Source organism: Carcharodon carcharias, chromosome 21 (genome assembly GCF_017639515.1).
Source record: "Carcharodon carcharias isolate sCarCar2 chromosome 21, sCarCar2.pri, whole genome shotgun sequence".
NCBI lineage: Eukaryota > Metazoa > Chordata > Chondrichthyes > Lamniformes > Lamnidae > Carcharodon > Carcharodon carcharias.
This window is the reverse complement of record NC_054487.1, coordinates 8,286,345-8,306,801: the sequence shown is the minus strand read 5'-3', so window position 1 is coordinate 8,306,801 and position 20,457 is coordinate 8,286,345. Positions and strand designations below refer to the sequence as shown.

General features: G+C 46.0%; 1 protein-coding gene across 4 annotated transcripts in view; it reads right to left on the bottom strand.

The window, feature by feature from the left end:
* prickle1b (prickle homolog 1b) overlaps positions 1 to 20,457 on the bottom strand; it is a 197,758-nt gene that overhangs the window by 14,413 nt on the left and 162,888 nt on the right. For all 4 annotated transcript variants that reach the window (XM_041216207.1, XM_041216208.1, XM_041216206.1 and 1 more), the window contains exons 3-5: positions 6,649 to 6,762; positions 2,213 to 2,350; positions 445 to 648 (exon numbers count right to left, since the gene is read on the bottom strand). In XM_041216207.1, coding sequence (XP_041072141.1) covers positions 445 to 648; positions 2,213 to 2,350; positions 6,649 to 6,762 — 456 coding nt within the window. The remainder of the gene's footprint in view (positions 1 to 444; positions 649 to 2,212; positions 2,351 to 6,648; positions 6,763 to 20,457) is intronic.

The following is a 20,457-nucleotide window of genomic DNA, read 5'->3' as shown; positions in this document are numbered from 1 at the left end:
AGTGACGACACTTCAAAAGTACGTCATTGACTGTAAAATGCTTTTTGCTGTCCTGAGCTCATGAAAGAACATGCGAATTAGGAGCAGACATAGCCTGCTCTGCAATCCAATAAGATCATGGATCATCTGATTGTACCCCCCCGGTACCCTTTCACCCCCTTGCTTAAAAGGATCTATCTAGCTCTGCCTTAAAAATATTCAAAGAATCTGCTCCACTGACTTTTGAGGATGAGAGTTCCAAAGACTCAGGGCCCACTGAGAGAAAGATGCTACATAAATGTACATTCTTCAATTTCTTATATACTCTGACAATAGTTCACCTTAAATGCCACATATTCATCTCCCTATTATTATGGAAAGGGGACAGCTTCTAAGGACAGCCATTTAACATTAAATTTGTACTTCAGAAGTTTGCTGCTGCATTGTCCATGCACCTCATCTCACCTCATCGCAGGCAGAGCAGCGGGGTTTCAGGAGTTCAGCGTGGTGTCTGCCACAATGGATTTTTCTGTCTTGGTAAAAGTAGATAAGATCGACAAGGAGCTCCTGGCAGGTTGAGCAGATAAAGCACGCTGGGTGCCAGCAAACAGTAGAGCCAGCTCTGGAAGCGAATATTGCGACTTCACCTCCATTTATCTTTTCCTCACACTGGAAGATACAATCGGGGGGTTGGGGATCAGGGTGGGTGGGAATTAAAAACTGCATTCCTGTTCATACCCCTCCAACATTACATTGAGGACAGATTTAACGATCCGAGAGAAACTTTTACGAATAAGAAACAAAAACGAACACGGTAACGAGCGGACCCAGGTAAACGCATAACATGGCTCATCCAGAGTCACATCAACAGCACCTTTCAGAATTGTTGAGACCATTTTTCTGTTATGACATTACTTTAGCAAGGCAAGTCGAGTGGCGATGATTTAGGTTTTTACAAACATCAAAGGCTTTTCACCAAAAACCAACCCCATCTTTAAAGCCTATTTACAGTATCCATGGGACCCAATAATTGCTCTTCAGATCTGTAACATTAAGGAATCAACCACACACCACATTCTGCTCTGGTGCTGAATGGAACTCAAAGCTCCTACAGGCACACAATATGGCTCAGTCCTGTGCAGCTGGAGAGAGATAAGCAGCCTAACACGACACCAACAGGATGAAGAATGTCTGTACTTCAGTATGTTAAGGTACACTATTAAATCCCTTGCTAATGCATTGGCAGCACTGTAAGTGTCTATGGGCTTCTTAAACTGCTGTCGCAAATAGTCGATTATACTAGTTAAGTTTGAGCAAGCCATGTAATGCTTAGTTTTTTCATACCATTTGTGAGAATCCAAAAAGCTGCTGGTTGCTTTCATTGAATAGGCTTCCCACAGTGAACCCAGCAATTCCATATTTCTGCAAATTTTGTCTCCTGCCCTGAAGGTCTTACCTCCTTACTGGGATATTGATTTACAGTTGCCAGATACAGTTCGATAGCTTGTGTTATTCTTGTGTGTGTAGCTATTCAATCAAAGGGATCATTATAGGTGAGCTAACTCTGTTCTCATGAGATTTTCACACACATTCATTTCTATCAGAATAGCAAACATTGGAAAACTTATTTGAATTGCTGCTTGCTATCCCCTCCCCCACCACCCAGAGAATCCCTGATTCAGGGGCACAATTGTAGCATTGCAGCTGAGATCACTCATAGATTGTACTCTGCAATCTATCAGTTATCTGATCTGTAAAGTGAACCTAGCATGTTCTTGTCTCTATGACTCAGTTACTCACTGGATAAGCTTAGTGAAGCATAAAAGGGAAGGTGAGCATGATCAATCTTACTGGGAATCTCAATGATAATCCTTAGCTGTTGCAATACAGTGAGAAAATAAAGTTCAGTTATGGATTTTTCCCGTGTGGTTAATTGGTAATTTCAGTGCAAAGCTGAGCCATTCAGACCAGAAGGCGTTTGGTTCAGTGACAGTGGAGATGTTACAATTTTCCAGTGACCCTAGCTAGGAAGAGTACCCATGGGTACATGAATATCAGATGAGGACAAGATTGTGATTGGCTGTTAAGATTTCAGGGATTGAAATGCTTGCCAAAGTAAGGTTGGTTAGCTCACAATGGTCACGTGCTGTGTTGGTGGGAACCATATCCAGCATAAAGCAGTGACATCAAAGAAACTGAATATAGTGCTTGTTTGGTAACTGCTTCCTTGTACCTGATCACAAGCTGTATGCATTTGGACTCTTGGTAGCTGTTTGATTGTTCCTCTTCCCAATGCATCTTTTTTCCTCTGGGCACTGAAGAGCTGCAATTCTTTCTTTTCTTCCTCGCTCAGTGATTGGCAGTAACGCACCTAAAAAAATTGACAAGTAACCTTTAACCTGCATCAATTAAACCAATTCTGAAGCACTTAACTCAGAAATGTAGCACTGGACCAATCCCCAGTGGGTCCATACTAATTGCAGATGATTGGATCATCATGTCATCTGGATAATATAGTCACTTGGACAAATGTGCATTAAACAAGGAAAGCCAGCACAGATTTTTTATGGGCAAATCACATTTAGCTAACTTGCTTGAGTTTCCTGATGGAGTAACAGAGAGGGTGGATGGGGTAATGTAGCTGATGTGATCTACATAGACTTCTAAAAGATGTTTGAAGAAGTGCCAGGCTTACCAGCAAAGTTAAAGCCCATGGAATAAAAGGGACAGTAGCAGCATGGATAAGGGATTGACTGAGTGACAGGAAACAGACTGTAATTGTGAATAGCTGTTTGTCAGACTGTAGGAAGATATACAGTGGGGTTCCCCTGAGCTCAGTGTTAGGATCCCTGCTTCTCTTGCTATATCTATTATTGATCTAGACTTGGGTGTACAGGGCATAATTTCAAATTTTGCAAATGACACAAAACTTGTATTGTGAACTGTGAGGAGGACAGTGATAAACTTCAAGAGGACATAGACAGGCTGGTGGAATGGGTGGACGTGTGTGAGGTGATATATTTTGGTAGAAAGAATAAGGAGAGGCAATATAAAATAAAGGATACAATTCTAAAGGTGGTGCAGGAGCAGAGGAACCTGTGGGTATACATGCACAAATCATTGATGGTGCCAGGGCAGGTTGAAAAAGCTTTTAATAAAGCATAGGTGTTCCTGAGCTGCATAAGTAGGGCATGGAGTACAAAAACAAAGAAGTTATGATAACCTGTTTAAAATACTGGTTCAGCCTCAATTTGTTTTATTGTGTTCAGTTCGGGGCACCACAGTTTAGGAAGGTGTGAAGGTATTAGAGAGGATGCAGGAAAGATTCACGAGAATGGTAGAATAGTTCCAGGGATGAAGAACATTTGTTATATGGATAAGTTGACGAAGTGAAGAGTAAAGAGATTTGATAGGAGTGTTCACAATCATGAGGCGTCTGGGCACAGTGGATAGAGAGAAACTGTTCCCATTGGTGGAAAATTCAATTTAAGGACACCGATTTAAGCTGATTGGCAAAAAAAGCAAACTGTGGCACAAGGGAAAACTTTTTAACGCAGCAAGTGGTTTGTATCTAAAATGCACTGCCTGAGAGTGTACTGAAGGCAGATCCAATTGAGGCCTTCAAAAGAAAATTAGATAATTATCCAAAGAGAAAAAATTTGCAGAACAAGGCAAAAACAAAGAACAAGGGAAAAAGGCAGGGTACTAGGATTAGGTAAGTTGGTGCTGCAGAGAACCAGTACAGGCATGATGGGCAGGATGCCCTCCTTCTGAGCTGTAACCATTCTATGATTCTATGGAGGTGGGTGGGATGGGTGAAATTACCTACTTGTTTTTGTGTTCCTGTCCCCTCAATGAAGCTGTCATTTTACCGACTCTTCCTGACTCCTACTCTCTCCTGCATCCACATGGGATGCTCTAACTCCCTCCTTTTCCACCCTTGCATTAGTATTAGGGGTATCTTCAGGGTTCACCTTCTCCAGCTGCGTGCTCCCACAACAGTTGTCAGCTCTACAATCTCCAATTTATCCTTCCCAAGCACCCTAGCCCCCTCTTTCCTATGCTGCGGTGAGATGGTGTTGCATAACTGCAATTTTTCTTAAGCAAGTGTACAGGGCAACACAAAAATACCAACAATATTTTTTAGGGTATCTAGCCTTTAGTTTTTCTCTCCTGCAGCCAAAATGTGGGCCGGGGACATGCTTTCAGGCCTCTACCAGTGTGACTCTGAATTGTAAATCAGGAAATGTGCATCGTGATCTGCAGATGGCTCTCACGTTTCCTGTGTTGAAGTGTCCCACTTCAGCTCAGCACTCCCAACATAGGCATTTGTAGGACAGAGGGCTCAGTGGGGTAACATCTGCTAATCCGCGGCACCCCATGTTGGTGGTCTATTAAGGTAGATCCTTCAGCTTTCAAATTTGTATAATATTAAACCTCCTTGTTCACTTTCTGATTGTAGAAGCCTGCTACAGAAGTTAATTGCTACAGACTAGAGGGTTCCGGGTTCAATCCCCAGTTTGCGTGAAGATAGCTGCTGTCAGCTGGGTGGGCACGGGGGCATCATAATTGGCCTCAGCATCCTGGGCTGGGAAAGAAAACCAAACTGGGCAACATTCCCGGTCCTGATCTCCATCCAGTGACAGCTGGTGAACAGTGGTCAAGGAATGAGAGGAAAAGGTTTCTCTTTAATATGCTCCACAGTTCACTAATTTGCCAACACACACTGTCTAAAGCTAATTTCACACAAGAGGAATTGCCCAGCTACACAAGGTAGCAGAGGGCTCTTACTGGCATTAGAGGTTTCGCTTGGCAGCTGACATACCCTCAATATTAAGTTGTAAGATTTGGACAGCATGCCCTATTGCCATAAAGCCAGAGGGCTGTTTAAGGTTGAGACCTGCCGGTTCTCTGGGGGATCCTCCATGGTGGTTCATTTGGAGTTCTGTAAGTTTCTCTTGGAATCCAGTCTGCTGGTAGGATCATTTGCCCCCCCCACCCCCCCCAGGGGGCTTGGGCACTGACAGGGTGGGGTGCAATGTGAATACAGATCCATATGGAGCAAGATCTACCAGCAGACATCACTTGGATCAAGAAAGTGATTAACAAGTTCCTTGTGACAAGCCCCATCTGTTGAATGGCAGACTTTGAACTACCACAGCGAGAGCTGTCCTTGCTAAGCAGGTTCAGGATAGACCAAAACCCCTGTGCAGCCAACCTCCACTGCTGGGGCCTCAGTACAGACCCTTTATGCCCTTCTGGAGAGATACAAACAATGCTGCATATTACCGAGGAGTGTCCCCTTTACAGATTAAGTGGTGGACTTTAAACTCAGCTATCACTTGGCTTTGGGGATTTGCGTTCATTAAATAAATAAATAAGTGGCATTGGAATCACATACCAACGCCAGTCAGCAGAGGATGGGAGAAAAAACTGGACTGATTAAATGGGAATATTTTGATGGAGCAGAAGAGGAAGTGAATAGTTCCATTGGGAAAAATTGACAAAATATTTTATTTTTAAAATAAATGCTGCTATTATACAGACAGTTTCCTTGGTTGCTGTGTGCTGGTGACAACTTAAACCTAACAGGAAAGTTTCCTCTGGTCATCACTTCCAATATAACTGTCTTTTAAAATGGAGACTGTGGCCAGAGGAAATCTTCCCACTATTGTTTACAACACTAACAAAAGGCAAATAGGGGAAATCCTATCTCATCCATGCTAGACAATCACCTGTGTATTTTTACAACTCAGAACATTAAGGGCTTGTTGTGACAATGCTTCCAATTTTATATAAAATACAGTATTAATATTACTAAGGTGTTGCTTACACGTGGTGGATTAGGTTACTAATGCCTACTTAAAAATTCTAGGTTGGATTCAGTGGAGAATTTATGCAGTCATGTTAACCCAGCAGCAGCTTCTGATTAAAGAGGGACATATGAGCTGCAAATGCACTTTGCAGAATATTAGCTGCGCTAATACAGGCAGCTAGACAAGAGCTGGATTTGAAAAAAAAGGCGGAGGCCCAACCAAAAGACACTTAAATGACTAAAGAAGAAAGACTTTAAATAGAAAGGGATAATTGTTAGCAGTCCTTTACAACTTAAGCCCCCTGCCAGAAAGCACATTTCTGTTTTACTACAAGGCCTTTTGTAATTGTGAATTGCGGACTGGATTAAAACATGAGCTGTGGCTTATTTATTCAAGAAAGGGTCCTCCTTTCTGACAAGTACATAAGAACACAATGCCTCCTTCAAGTCCAAGAATCTCACTGCTACAGTGCGTTCTGTTTCTCTCTCATAGTAATGTTCGGAATTTTAAGCACATGACGACAGTTACAATGTGGCAGCAAACAGCATAAAAGTAACTAGAAAGTGAGGCTAAATACAAATACAACATAATAAAAGCACAAGAAATGTTTGCTTCAGAGCAAATAGTGAAAAAATTCAAGTTTGCAGAACATAGTAATTGTGGGTTTGGGGATTAGATGTCATTCCAAGACAGTTTCAAACATTTTACACAAAAATCTGGTTAACCATAAGAGGTAGAAAAGACAAGAGAAGGGGATTTTGCCTTTCTTGCCCTTGTCTGTAACGGGCCTAAGAATACCGAGTGTCTGGTGTGCGTGAGTGGAACTTGTGTTTTTTTTAATGATTTTTATTACCTCATTATCATGGGGTGGTAGTTGGTACAGGAGCTGCTTAATTCTGTGTTTCTCCCCAGGGCTGTTAACATAAGGGACCTTGTCATCTGGCAGACAGGAGAAATATAGCTGAACCTGTATTTAGGGTCAAAAAGAAGAATAAATGCACAACTGAAAGTCAAAGTCAGCCCAACAGAGAAATATCTCAATACAAAATGGTTAATCATATCACATTAACTTTTGGTTCCGCAAGTATCTTCCATTAGTTGCACATCAAACACTAGGAGCATTCCCATGGAGCCACTTCCAAATGCATCTAATTGTTGACGTTTTTTAAACCGAAATTTATGATATATGGGATTGGTGTGAAGTTACACGGAACAGGAGTCTGGCAGGATTTATGTTCCATTGACCATTACTAGTACCAGAGATTCATTAAAGTTAGCAAAATTAGATTACTTCAAATATGACCAGTGCCAAAGAGCTGTCATCCTGGAATGCAATTTGCAGTGACAATTAAGAGTATTAAAAATTATGCACATTTAATGTAGTTACTACCCCTCCCTGCCCCTTCCAAAGCCGTTTAGCGCAGCAGTGGAAATCCTGCATTTCTGTCAGCAATTACCCAAGTTAATGTGTGAAGTTGCCCAGAAAAGAAACCCACGGGCAGTACAGGTTGAGTAGACTTGAAAGGGAAGAGTGTGTTCGATTTTCTGATCTCCCACAGGCAAACCTCATCCAAGCAAGTTGACTTCATTGCTTCCATGTGTGCTTCTGGGATGTGGCTGAAGGAAATTTCTTCCAGCTTTGTGTTCCCGCCATCATTTTACTAGATGCCAGGTTCACTGATTGTACAGTCACTAATTTATTAGTACAGCATCTGGCGCGGAGCTATTCCAATCAAAGGTAATGGCTGGTAATTGGAAATAATTATTTGCAGGTCAAATGAAAGACAAACCTTAAAATGGGGCTTTATAGTTGAACGCCTCTTAACTGGGAGTCTCCATACTGACTCTTATGCAGGAAGATTAACGAGATAACTCCTATAGTTAATCAAAACTCAGCAGAAGAAGTTACTTTAAACAGACTAAAGATGGTACTATAAATTCTCTTTCGTTTTATAATGGGATTGTAGATCTTTAACCCAGATGGACCTCACAAAATTACTCCTGGATACTCCCTTGCCCCAACACAAAATGTATTACTTTCCAAAGCTTCTGTGGGACATTCCTCAATGTTGTGGACTTACGTTAGGAGTACAGTTCACATGAGTTAATGAGATACTTAATAAGGAAATTATTTTATATAAGGGAGTTCCTTCTTCACTCATGTTTCAATCAATTCCCAAGAGACAACATATTTTTATTAGAACTCATCAACAAACGCACAGATAAAATTAAAATGCATGTCTGTTCTGTATAAGTATGAACCAAAAGTTAATGCCCAATTACTGTTAACAAAGCATAAAAGTCTAACTCACAGATGAACCTCTTGAACCTCTGCATTTAATGTAAGTGATCTGATATGAGACCATTGGTTACAAATGGGGCACCTCGATTTAATAGGCTTCAGCTGTACTAATAGAGAACATGATGTTCATGGATGAAGGATAATCTGTACTCAGGGACGTTGGGAGGGAGGATAACAGATGAGGTTAGGATAGTCGACATGAGGGAGCAGCACTGGTCAATTTCATAAAAAAATTGGCAAGCAGCTCTGTTGATAGAACAATCTTAAAATGCTATAAAAACATTAGCCAAATCTGAATCTATACTAGTCTCAAAGAATATAACCAAAATTATAACAAAAAATGTTTCATAGATATACCACACATAGAAAAAAAGCAATAGGAGCAGGAGATGGTCAAAGGGCGCTCTGAGCTTGCTCTGGCATTCAAGAGAGCATGGCTCAACTCTCCTTTCCCACCCCACCCATATTCCATTAATCCCCTTAATGTCCAAAGAGATGGGAACATACAACTGTTACACTGTATGATACTACCACAAAGGACTGAATTTTATCGGCCGCCTGTGGGCAGGAAAACCAGCAGGTGGACCTGTAAATTAGGGCAGCATGCCAATGGCAGTGTACCCACTGCTGGGCCACCTGACCATGACCCCTCCATGATTTTTCGGGCAGGGAGGCGTCAGGTGTGTCACCTGCCTGTGGTCCAATTGAGGCCCTTAAGGGGGCCTCGTCCCGTTGTTGCTCCGATATAACGGGCAGTAGGAGAAGCCTGCGTCCAACATGTAGTCCGGCAGGTTTAACCCCAGCGGGCTACTGCTCAGTGAAAGGTCTCTGATGCCTCCTTCCTGGCCCCTGTGTCAATCGGAGCACCCACCTCCCCCACCCCAGCCACAGTTTTGCCTCCCCATGTCCACCACTCCCTCACCAGCTCCGCACTGCACTATCCAATATGCCCTCACCTCCCCTAGCTGGGGTAGGCTGACAGGCCCCAGCGAGATCCTGGACTTACCTGAATGTTCGAATCTATCGCTGTACACCACTGCCTTGGTCTACCTGCAGCACCAGCAGTGACCACCAGAACTGCTTGGCACTGCCTGTGTGCAGAGCTGATTGGCCAGCAGCTGTATGAGGTAGGACATCCTCCTGTAGATGGATGGACATCCTGCCTCATACTAATTAAAGGGCTCTCACCCCCAAAATTAAAGCAGGGTGATCCAGCTAAGCAGAGGTGGGCTCTCCCCCAAAATTTATGCTGGGTTGTGGGGAGCCCACTCTCAGAGTAAAATTCAAGTCCAAAATTAGTTCTCGATTATCTGCCAAAAATCCAATTACAGTTTCCCCCATTGAGCTCTCTTACCAAATGTATTACGCAGTCCCCAACACTAGCATTAGCTCAACCTCTCATTAATTAGCCAGCAATGGAATGAAGATCCACAAATAACTATTAAATGGATGTACAAAACTTTGATGAATCTGGCACTGAGAGAATGTTAACATGTATAAAACTTGGACGTGCACAGACACTTTTTTCGCAGGGTACATGAGGAATTTGTATGTTCCAGTTTAGGGAATGGGATGAGATCCTGAAAATTTGCAACATCAAGAGCCTGCGTACAATCAGTGCCTTTAGTTTACAAAGATTTTCCAAAGCATTTCACAGAAGCACATTCAAACAAAAATTGACACCGTGCAAGCAAATGAAACATTGGCCAGAATTTTCGGTTCAGGGCCCACTCGCCGATGTGTAAAATGACACACGGTGATGTCTGGTGTGTATTCCAATCCCCGCCCCCCCACCCCCCCACCCCCCCCACCATGTCAAATTTACCTCCCATGTGGTGTGACTTCAGATCGGCATGATTTACGACCAACCTTAAAAGGCATGCACCTGGCAGGCTGAGATTGGAGGGAAGCTTGGAGGTGGATGCAGCGCTCATGGGGATTGCCCACAGGACATCACGGAAGGGGTGCCATGCATTTGCAGGGGTCACAGGTCTGTCGCTTTTTCCCGGCTGGCTTTCAATGTGGTGCTGGAACAAGGGGTTCAGTGCAGAGAGGGGAGGGAGGATGGGGCTAGACGGCACAGACTGAAGAAAGTACACTGGCACATGCCGGGGTTGGGACAGGGAGGGTGGAAAGGGGTGAGGGTGAGGGAAGCGGCTGCACACTTGGAAAAACTTGTCAAAATTGTGCATTCTCCTGCAGCTGAGACTGTTCAGCTGCAGCTCCAGTGACAGGCTTGGTGTGGGGCCTCTGAAGCTTTTCTGCCCACTCAAGCAACGCAAAAGCATGAAAGTGCCACCAAATGCTCCAGAAAATTTTACCCCCTGGGCGCAGACTGCAAATTAATGAGCATTTTTGGGGGCTACAGAACAATTGGATGACTGGGTAAGTTGTACAATCCCCTTGTGCAAGGTGGCTATGGGACAGTCACTGGTGGAGGCACTCACAGCGCCCTGCAATGCCTTTATTCAGGTTTGGACCAGTTATCTTATGGTTCAAGATAACAGCACAGCCTTGCAGTGCAGGTTAGGAGAATGCCTGTGCCTGAGCTGAGAGCACAGCACGAAGTCCAGTGGCCAACTTGCCGCCAATCGGTCAAGTGGAGTGAGGCAGAGGAGGGTGGGGTTTTGGACGGCCAATGACAGCACTACACACTGGCCATCCAAGTGGTGGCCAACACTCTTCTGCATGCTTCAAGGGCATAGCCAAGTGACTTAACCAAGAGAGGTCTGTAGGACACACATGCTAACCCACGTGTCTCTCTCTTTGATCCTGCAGGAAGAGCACATCAGGATCATGGAGCCTGGTGATCTAGTCATAAATGTCATGGTTTACAGGGAGCAGAGAAGAAGGAGAAGAGTGCGAGGGAGGTGGCTGGCTCACCAACGAGAGGAGAACCATCCTCAAGATAAAGGTGCGGCAGAGCCTCCTGTGTGAGCCGTCACTCACAGGTGCCTTGCTAGACCCAGGGTCTATAGACAGCACTTGTCATTCCTGCAGATAACCAAGAACCAGTGTTGCCAAAGACTGCATGTGTCTAGGTGTCACATATGCCACCTGCTGCAGGATTTGGTGCAACAGGGACATGGAGGGCATCTCCTGCCAGTGGCTGTGAAAGTGACCACGACTCTCAATTTTTATGCCTATGGCTCCTTCCACAGGTGAGCTGTGTGGAATCTCACAAGCCTCCACCAACAAGTGCATCCGGGAGGTCAAGGATGTCTTCTTTGTGAAGGCAACACAACTTTGTGCATTTCGCCCGGGATCAGGAAAGCCAGGAAGCAGAAGCGCTGGGATTTGCACAGATCTCTGGTTTTCCGCAGGTGCAGGGTGTCAGCGACTGCACTCACGCAGTGTTTAGATCTCTGTGGCAACAAGCAGTCAACTAGGTCAACCACAAGGGTTTCCACTCACTGGATATTTAGTGGACTGAAACCACCACAAACGCATTGTACAGGTCTGTGCGCGATTTCCAGGGAGTATCCACCACTCCTACATTCTCAGTAGGTCTCCTTTTCCTGACATTTCCCAAGGTCCACAGAGGCCGTTGGGTTGGTTCCTCAGAGACAAGGGCTACTTACAGACAACGTGACTGATGATGCCCATGAGAGGGCCTCAGGCTGCAGCAGAGCAACAGGATAACGAGGCTCATGCCTCAACCCGGACTTTGGTGGAGCAAACGATTGACATCTTGAAAATGAGGTCCCGGTGCCTTGACAGGCTCAGTGGAACACTACAACACGGTGCCCAGAGGGTGTTGTGCATCAGCGTAGGTTGTCCCGTGCTACACAGCCTGGCGCTGTGACGGGGGGTGGGGGGGGGGAAGGACATGGCTGGGGAGGAGACAGAAGAGCGGCACATCTCCGCCGACAAGGAGGAGATGAAGGTGATGAGATCCTGGAAGGCGAGCTATCAGGTGCACCGGAGGCCCTGATAGCTGCAGGACTGGTGGAGGATGATGATGAGATGCAGTGAGGACAATCCTGACATCCTCACCTTGCATCTGTGAACGTTTGACTCCTGTGTGGCTGATGACAATGCACACACACCCTGAGTGCTCAGGCCCCTGTCATGGAGACGCAGTGGAGGCCCCTAATAGTCGCAAGGTTCCAGGAGGTTGTTGACGTCATGCAGTGAGGACACTTCATAGATCTTCACATTGCATGAGCGAATATTTAAGTCCTGTGGCTGATGGCAGTGCACATACCCTCTGTGATAAGGCTCCTGTCATGGAGATGCTGTGGAGGCCCCTAATAGTCGCTAGATTCCTGGAGGACGATGGTGACATGCAGTGAGGACTCTGCATAGATCTCCACACCAGCCTCTGTGAATGTCTGACTCCTGTCTGGCCGAGGGCAGCTCGCTTGTGCTCTGCGGTCAGGGTCATAGGCCTTCACATGGGGCAACATTGTTACCTCGATGGGCACATGCCCGACCCGCTCGAGCGCAAAATGACAGACACCGGTTGACGTCAGGCGAGTGTCCTGATGTCAATGCACAGTCGCCCGATGTTTTGGCTGGGCAGGCTGGAGCCAGCAGTGCGCCCGCCGACAATTAAAGGTCTTTTTAAGGCCAATTAACAAGGTAATAAAAAGAAATTCTTCACTGTCTGTCCAACCTTCCAGTTGGGGGGCAGGCGAAAAGGCCAAGCGGCCTTTGCACTTTTTAGGAAACCTCATTCACTGGCTCGGTGAGGTTTCCTAAAGCAAATCAAAATAAAATAAAAAGTTTAAAACTTAATTAATAACATCTCCCTGTTCATGTGACAGAGTCACATGAGGGGACATGTTTTATAACATTTTTAATTTCTTTATTTTTTTTTAAACTCTCATCTCCCTGAGGCAGCTCTGTGCCTCGGGATTTTCAAGAGTTCACTCGTAAACATGAAGTTCCTGTTCACCCCACTCGCCCTCCTTCCCCCACCCGCACAGGCAGCTGCTGCCCACGTTTCTTGCTGGGCAGGCCCTAACTGGCCCGCCAGCGTGAAATCACCTCCTGTCTCGAGGGCAGGCGGCAGTCACCTTCTCAAGGGTCCCCGGGCACCCCTGCCCGATAAGGGTGAAATTCTACTCATGGTCTCTGTGATTGCCTGACCCCTGTCTGGCCGAGGGCAGCTCGCTTGCGCTCTGTGATCAGGGTCATATCATGGAGACGCAGACGCCCCAGACCCTTTGTCAGCCTTCAGCACCTGACCCCTTCAGGAGCACAGCGTCACCGGACACTGATGCTGCAGAGATGGGGACCAGCCCCACCTCAAAGGTGCTGAGAGTGCACACAGAGAGAATGATGGAACTCTGTGACGCCTGCCTATGACATTCTGGCAGCAATAACAAGCATCACCGAGGTGCAGGCATCACTAATGTGTCCAGTGAGTGTGAGGCTGGACCATCACTGTGGTCTGAAGGTTACACACTGCACAGGGAAACAGCCCTGGACTGAGACACCTGCCTTTATTTTGTGCAGGAACCAAGGTTACACATCTGAGTGACACGAACACTGTTCATCACAACAAGGAGCCACAGACAAGGAGACATTCTTGGGAGTTTATTTACAATAGTGAATGTTATGCACAAATGATTAACAACTGTGCCCACGTGGTGCAACCACATCTTCTTAACCTTCCAAACCCTGCCATTATGTCTTGGTGCTCCCCCGACATCCACACTGGAGGTGGAGGCAGCCTGCTGACTGCTAACACCCTGTTGTCTGTGATGACTTTAGCGGGCGTCCTCTGGAGGCCAAGAGCTGTTTAGGGTGTCCTGCCTTGGAGCTGGAGATGATGGGGTCACAGGAAGAGGATAGTTGGAACGGCCAGGATATTCCCGGTGTCACCTGGGTGGATGGTCCCAGAGTGTCCAGCTGCTGATCCTCCTCCCTATGCGTGCCCGATGACCCCTAGCTGATTCCTTGATGAGAAAGGGGAAGTTGGAGTGAGATCGGGTTGCCTTGCACCCCCTCTTGCGCTGACACTGTTGGAGGCCAACTATGGCATCAAAGATGGAGTTCAACTTGTACTGCAGTGATGTCCTGGACCAAGGTCTCCATGGCAACCACCATCCTGCCAATGTTGGCCTTGGTGCATTGCCACACTGGCACTATCACCTTGGACTGAAGGTGGATGGACTCCTCCATTGTCCTTTAGAATCTGAGGAGTGCAACAAACATCTCTTCCTGATGTTCCCGTGATTGTCTTTGCAGCCGAGTCCACAGCCTCACCATCTGACTCAGACTCAGCAGATTCCTTGCCTCCAGAAGCACGCCGAGTGCTGGCAACTAAGGATGTCACTGCCTCTGCCTGCTGTGCTCACCAGATTGTGATCCGGAAGTTGATCTACATCTAGATCCCACCGAGGTCTATGCCGCTGCAGTCGTTGAGGGTGTTGATCAGCGCAATGACAGGTCTTCAACGCTGCTGCCCTCAGGGTCCTCAACTGAGGTGCACTTGGCGCTGTATTCGGGGTCAAGGTTACCTGAGGGTGACCTGGCAGATGTGCCTAGGAGAGAAAGTGGAGATTATTATTGCTTGGCAGCCACATTACACATGGAACAATGGACTCAGAGTAGCACTGACAGCGGGATGAGGTGGTCCAGGATCCTCATGGGGATGCTTGCCTCCGACCTCACCACTGCCACATGAACAGTCCACGCCTTCTCTGGCCAACTCCAATGTGCGACTCTTGAACGGAGTGAGGAGCTTGATGTCCGGCACTCCATCCCTGGTCTGAGACCTCTCTCGTTTATTGTATGCGATCTTGTCCTGCATAAAAACAGATGGAGAGAGTGCGAGCAAGGTGTATGCCAGGTCCAATGAGAAGGATGCCAGGCTTGTGTGTGTGCTGAGTGGAAGCATGGACAGAATGAGGAGAACTCCAGAGGAGATGAGACCAGGTGGAGATGAGAGGGTGTGTGTGAGAGAGGGAGTGGTGATGCCCCTTGAGCTGGCAGTGAGTGAGATGCCAGTGAACGTGTGATGGACTTGTGAGTGTGTGAGTTTAGAGCGATGAGATGGTTGTCTTACCCTGGCGACAGAGATGAGATCAATCATCCTTTTTCTGCTCTAGATGGCCGACAACTTCTGTGCAGCATTGGCACTGACCACCTCTGCCACTGCCTCCCGAGCCGGAGTGGTGAGACTGATGGGCTTCCTTTGGCCAGGGCAGGGGTAGAGGACTTCGTGGCAGGCCTCCACGGTATCCAAAAGGCCTCCCAGGGATGCATCACTGAATTGGGGGGGGCTGCACTCTTCTTGGCTTTTGGGGCCATGTCTTCACCAGAGCAGCCCAGGGCCACAAGCATTGAGAAGTGTGTGCTTGGCTGTGGTTTAGATATGGTGCCTGGAGTGAGGAAGTGCTGAGGTAATGGTGTGACGGGCAAATCGGAGGCCAGCCACCAGGGATCCGGCATTTTTCCCATGACTGCATAATTTAGGGAGTGGGAAGGGGACGATATGGAAATCTGCCATTGCGGCTGCCTGCAAAACACCTTTTTTCACACCCACTACCACACTTAGTGTAAATCTGGAACAATTCCGCCCTGAGACAGTTAGACCCGGATTTTCACCAAGTCGAGTTGACATGGGAGCCCTTTAAAAATGGTGGGTGGGTCCCAATTCCAGATTCCCGACCCCAATCCCCAGCGGCACGATTTTAGGGAGTGCCTTTAAAGGGTGCAGGCAGCTTCCTGTCAGGAGGTCACATATGGCAAGCCTCATTATGTACACTTAGCTGAGAGCCCAGACATCTATTAGAGTAAAAGAACATCTGCTCCCCAGATTTGATTGACAACTCAGGATCTCTGATCATTGTGGCCATTTTCACTGTGTTGGTTGACATAAGTAAGTGGTTTCAAGTGTTTGTGGTTTGTGGTTTTTGAAACTTCAAAGGATGTAGATGATTGACACATGAACTAGCTTGCCCAGGCTTCTTTCAAGCATAGGGGAAAGTGATCAAAAGATTACACTTTTTCAAGGTTTTATTTCACATCCCAATTTTCATTGTGGTGTTTATTGCTTCTGGAAGGTGTATAGTGGGTCAATGGGCATGAAAGTGCCAGAGCTTGGGACATGAGAGGAAATAGGGGTTGGGTGGAAGGGGAGAGCTTGATGTGGGGGGCATGAGGGGCCTGAGGGGGTGTGTGGGGAGCATGAGGTGGCATGGATGGGGCTTGAAGAATGTTTGGAGGGTAATGGGGGTGTGAGGTGTGAGGGCTGGATTGAATTTTTCTTCTCTGGGATAAAGTCCCATGGCATTGAGGGGAGCCCTTTAAAGAGCCCGCCTTAGCTGCCTGCAGCCCCTCCACCAGCTTCTCATTTCTTACTGGAACTAATGGCCTGACTCCAGCTCGCATCCTCTCCCCAGCAGCGAAGATCCTGCCTTGGGATCTTTCTCCCAAGGTGGGCGATCGAGCCAGGAATTTTTCCCAGCTTCCCCTACCCATCTCAAGGATGAAAATCGAGGCCTTAGGGAGGGAATTCCAGAAGCTTAGGGTCTAGGACGCTAAGGCATGACTGCCAATGGCGGGGTGAGTGAAATGCAGAATGGACAAAGGATCAGAACTGGAGAAATGCGGAGTTTTCAGAGGGTTGTAGGGCTGGAGGGGGTAGCAGGGATGGAATGGGGTGAAGCCTTGGAGGGATTTAAACACAAAAATTAGAATTTTTAATATGAAGTCTTAGACCCGTTAGCAAATGGGGCCTATATAAAACCTATCGAGTTACCACTGATCTATAAAGCACAGTTCTCAGACCACATCTAAGCACCGTGTACGATTTTGGCCTCCTTATTTAAGAAAGGACATAACTGCATTAGAAGCAGTTCGGAGAAGGTTCACTCGACTGAGTCCTGGCTCGAGGGGATTATCCTGTGAGGAAGGGTTGGATACAGGTTGGGCCTGTATCCAATGGAGTTCAGAAGAATGAGAGATGATCTTATTGAAACATATTAGATCCTGAGGTGACTTGACAGGGTGGATGCTGAGAGGATGTTTTGCCTTGTGGGACAGACTAGAACTAGGGGACACATTTTCAAAATAAATGGTTTTCTTTTTAAGATGGAGATGAGGAGAAATTTTCTCTCAGAAGGTTGTGAGTCTGTGGAATTCTTTTTCCCCAGAGAGCGATGTAGGCAAGGTCATTAAATATTTTTAAGGCTGAGCTAGATAGATTCTTGATTGACAAGGGAGTCAAAGGGTATAGTGGGGTAAGGAAGCAAAGTGGAGTTGAGGTCTCAAGAAGATCAGCCATGATCTCATTGAATGGCAAAGCAGGCTCGAGGGGTCAAATGCCCTACTCCCACTCCTAATTCGTATTTTCATAAGTTTGTTCATATGTACTGATGTACAATTCCTTAAATACTCGACTGACGTTTGATAGGAAAGAAACCAACTGGAGTCAAGTGAATGATTCAACAGGAAATGGAAGGTTTAGGCCAGAAGAATCCTGATCCAGCATTTAGTAGGCAAACTGGCAACTGGCTCAAATAGAGCAGAATTCAACACAAGAAACACTGTCAACAGAACTGTTCAGAACTGGCCACATCTTCACCAGTTATAAATAAAATGTGAAGGGAACTTCCTTTAGTTGGGATGGTATATCCAGAATAACAAATAATGTTACATTAAATTGTGACTGTAAATCACTGCCATGAAAAAAAACATGCATTTAATGATGTGCTTTATGGATTTTTACACTGGCTCAATTTTAAAAAATTTAAGCAACGATTTGCTTCTTCTGCCTTGTGTAAATGTTCTTCACTATTTACACATGTGTGAGAGAAAGGTTTCCACCCTCACAGCAGAGGGAAGAAGACAATCTGCCAGGGTGCATAGGTGTATCAGAAATTGCCGGAATGTTAGGAAGCTGGCGAGAATCCGCTGACTTCCATCTTCGACCTGAAAGCATCTGTGTGCAGGAAGCCCCCGTGGGACCAGCAGAGCTGCAACTTGAATATGTCAAATGGCAATGGACTGCACCTTTGACCCTGGATTCTGCCTTTAACTTTCTGCACGTAATTCCGGGGCTTCCTTGAACTTGCCAGTTAGAACAAGAGGAGAAGGCAGGGCTGAGCAATTGACAGGCAAGAAAGGCTTTAAATGCTGAGATATGACATCTGCTTACTTGCGTAAGCAGCAAAGCCACAGGCAGACTGCTTATATTGGGCTTGATCTGAGAGTGTGCTTTCACTCCTTTGGAGATGATTTCCAAGATGTTGGAGGTAATTTCTGCAAACTTGAGAGTTTTTTTGCCTTATATTTGCACTTTCCAACTGTCAGCCTTCAAAACAGCAAGGGAGCCCCTTAAGCTCTCCCTTGGACTTCTGGGGCTGAACTTCCTGCTCTCACCAGCAGCTGGTATTGTGGTGTGGCGGGCAGGGGCACTTAATTTGGTGGGGGGCAAAAAATTTGTTTCCCAATGGCGGGGTAAACTATTGGAATTTTTTTCCCTCGACTTTCAAGGCGGGTTAAAGGCGGTTCGAGATTCCCAACAAACCATTTTGGGAACTCCATTTGCATATAGTGGGAGATAGTGGCCTTGTGGTAAGTTCACTGGGCTAGTAGTACTGACACCCAAGCTAATGCACTAGGGCTATGGGTTCAAATCCCACTGCTGAAGCTGGTGGAATCTGAATTCAATAAATAAATCTGGAATATAGAGCTAATCAGTAATGGTGACCATGAATTGTCAATTGTAAAACCCTATCTGGTTCATGAACCCCCTTTAGGGAAGGAAATCTGCCATCTTTACCTAGTCTGGCCTACATGTGATTCCAGACCCACAGTCATGTGGTTGACTCTTAACTGCCCTCTGAAATGGCCTAACAAGACATTCAGTTCAAGGGCAATTAAGGATGGGCAACAAATGTTGGCCTTGTCAGAAACACTCTCATCCGATGAAAGAATAAAAATAAATTATTGGGGACAGTATAGTGAGGGCGGTTGACACTGTTCTCTGCATCCAAGAGCAAGTGTCTCGAAGGCTGTGTTGCATGCCCAGTGTCGGGGTTCAGGACATCTGCTCAGGGCTGGAGAGGAACTTGTGGTGGGAGGGGGAGGATCCAACTGTCATGTTCCAGGTAGATACCAATGACATAGACAGGACAAGGAAAGATGTTTTGCATAGTCAGTATGAGGAACAAGGTACCAAATTGAGAAGCAGAATCTCAAAGGTGATAATCTAATAATCTCTGCGTTATTACCTGAACCACGTGTAAATTGGCATAGGGCAAATAAGACTAGAGAGATGAATGCGTGGATCAAAGACTGGATTCCAATTCATGGGCACTGGCACCAGCACTGGGGATAGTGGGGCCTGTACCATTGGGATGGCCTACACTGAACCATGCTGGGGCCAGTTTTAATGAGCTGCATTAACTAGGAAAGCAGAGAGGGCTTAAAATAAACGGCGCTGAGGGATCAAGCTTGGGTAGATGCAGCAAATCAAGGTCTAGAGTCAAGGCAGGAGAGCAAAATTGTAATATCGGAAATGAAAGTCAGAGAATGACAGGAAGGGACAGAGAGGAAAAAGAAATGCATCAACAGTCAACACTAAGCGTTACAAAGATAACAGAAGGGGAAAACTAAAGGCTCTGTATCTGAATGTGTGTGGCATTTATAACAAAGCAAATGAATTGATAGCATACATTGAAGTAAAAAGATATGATCTGATAGTCACTATGGAGACGTGGCTGCAGGATGACAAGGATTGGCTCCTGAGTATTGAGGGGTATATGGTATTCAAGAAGAATAGGAAGCTAGGTAAAGGTGGAGGGATAGTATTGGTGATCAAGAATGGCACTGGTGCGATAGTTAGAGATGACCTTGGTTCAGGAGATCAGGATGTTGAATTGGTTTGGGGGGAGATGAGGAATGATAGGGAAAAGAAGTCACTAGTGGAAGTAGTCTACAGGTCCCCTAAAAGTAACCAAAATGTAGGACAAGGTATACAAGAAGTGATATTGGGTGGTTGTGATGAAGGGACAGCAATAATCATGGGTGATTTTATTCCACATATAAACTGGAAAAATAAGATTGGCAGTAGTAGCCTGGATGAGGAGTTCATAGGTTACATTTGAGATAGTTTTTTTAGAGCAGCACATTCTAGAACCAACCAGAGAGTAAGTTATATTAGATTTGGTATTGTGTGATGTGACTGGATTAATTCATTACCTCAGAGTAAAGGCACCCATAGGTAGCAGCGACTACAATATGATTGAATTTTACATCCAGTTTGAAAGGGAGAAGAGTCGGTCTAAGACTAGTGTTTTAAACTTAAGTACGGGCAACTATGTGGGCATGAAAACTGAGCTAGCTGAAGTGAACTGAGATGCTAGGCTAGAGCATAGATGAATGGGGAAGCAGTGGCAG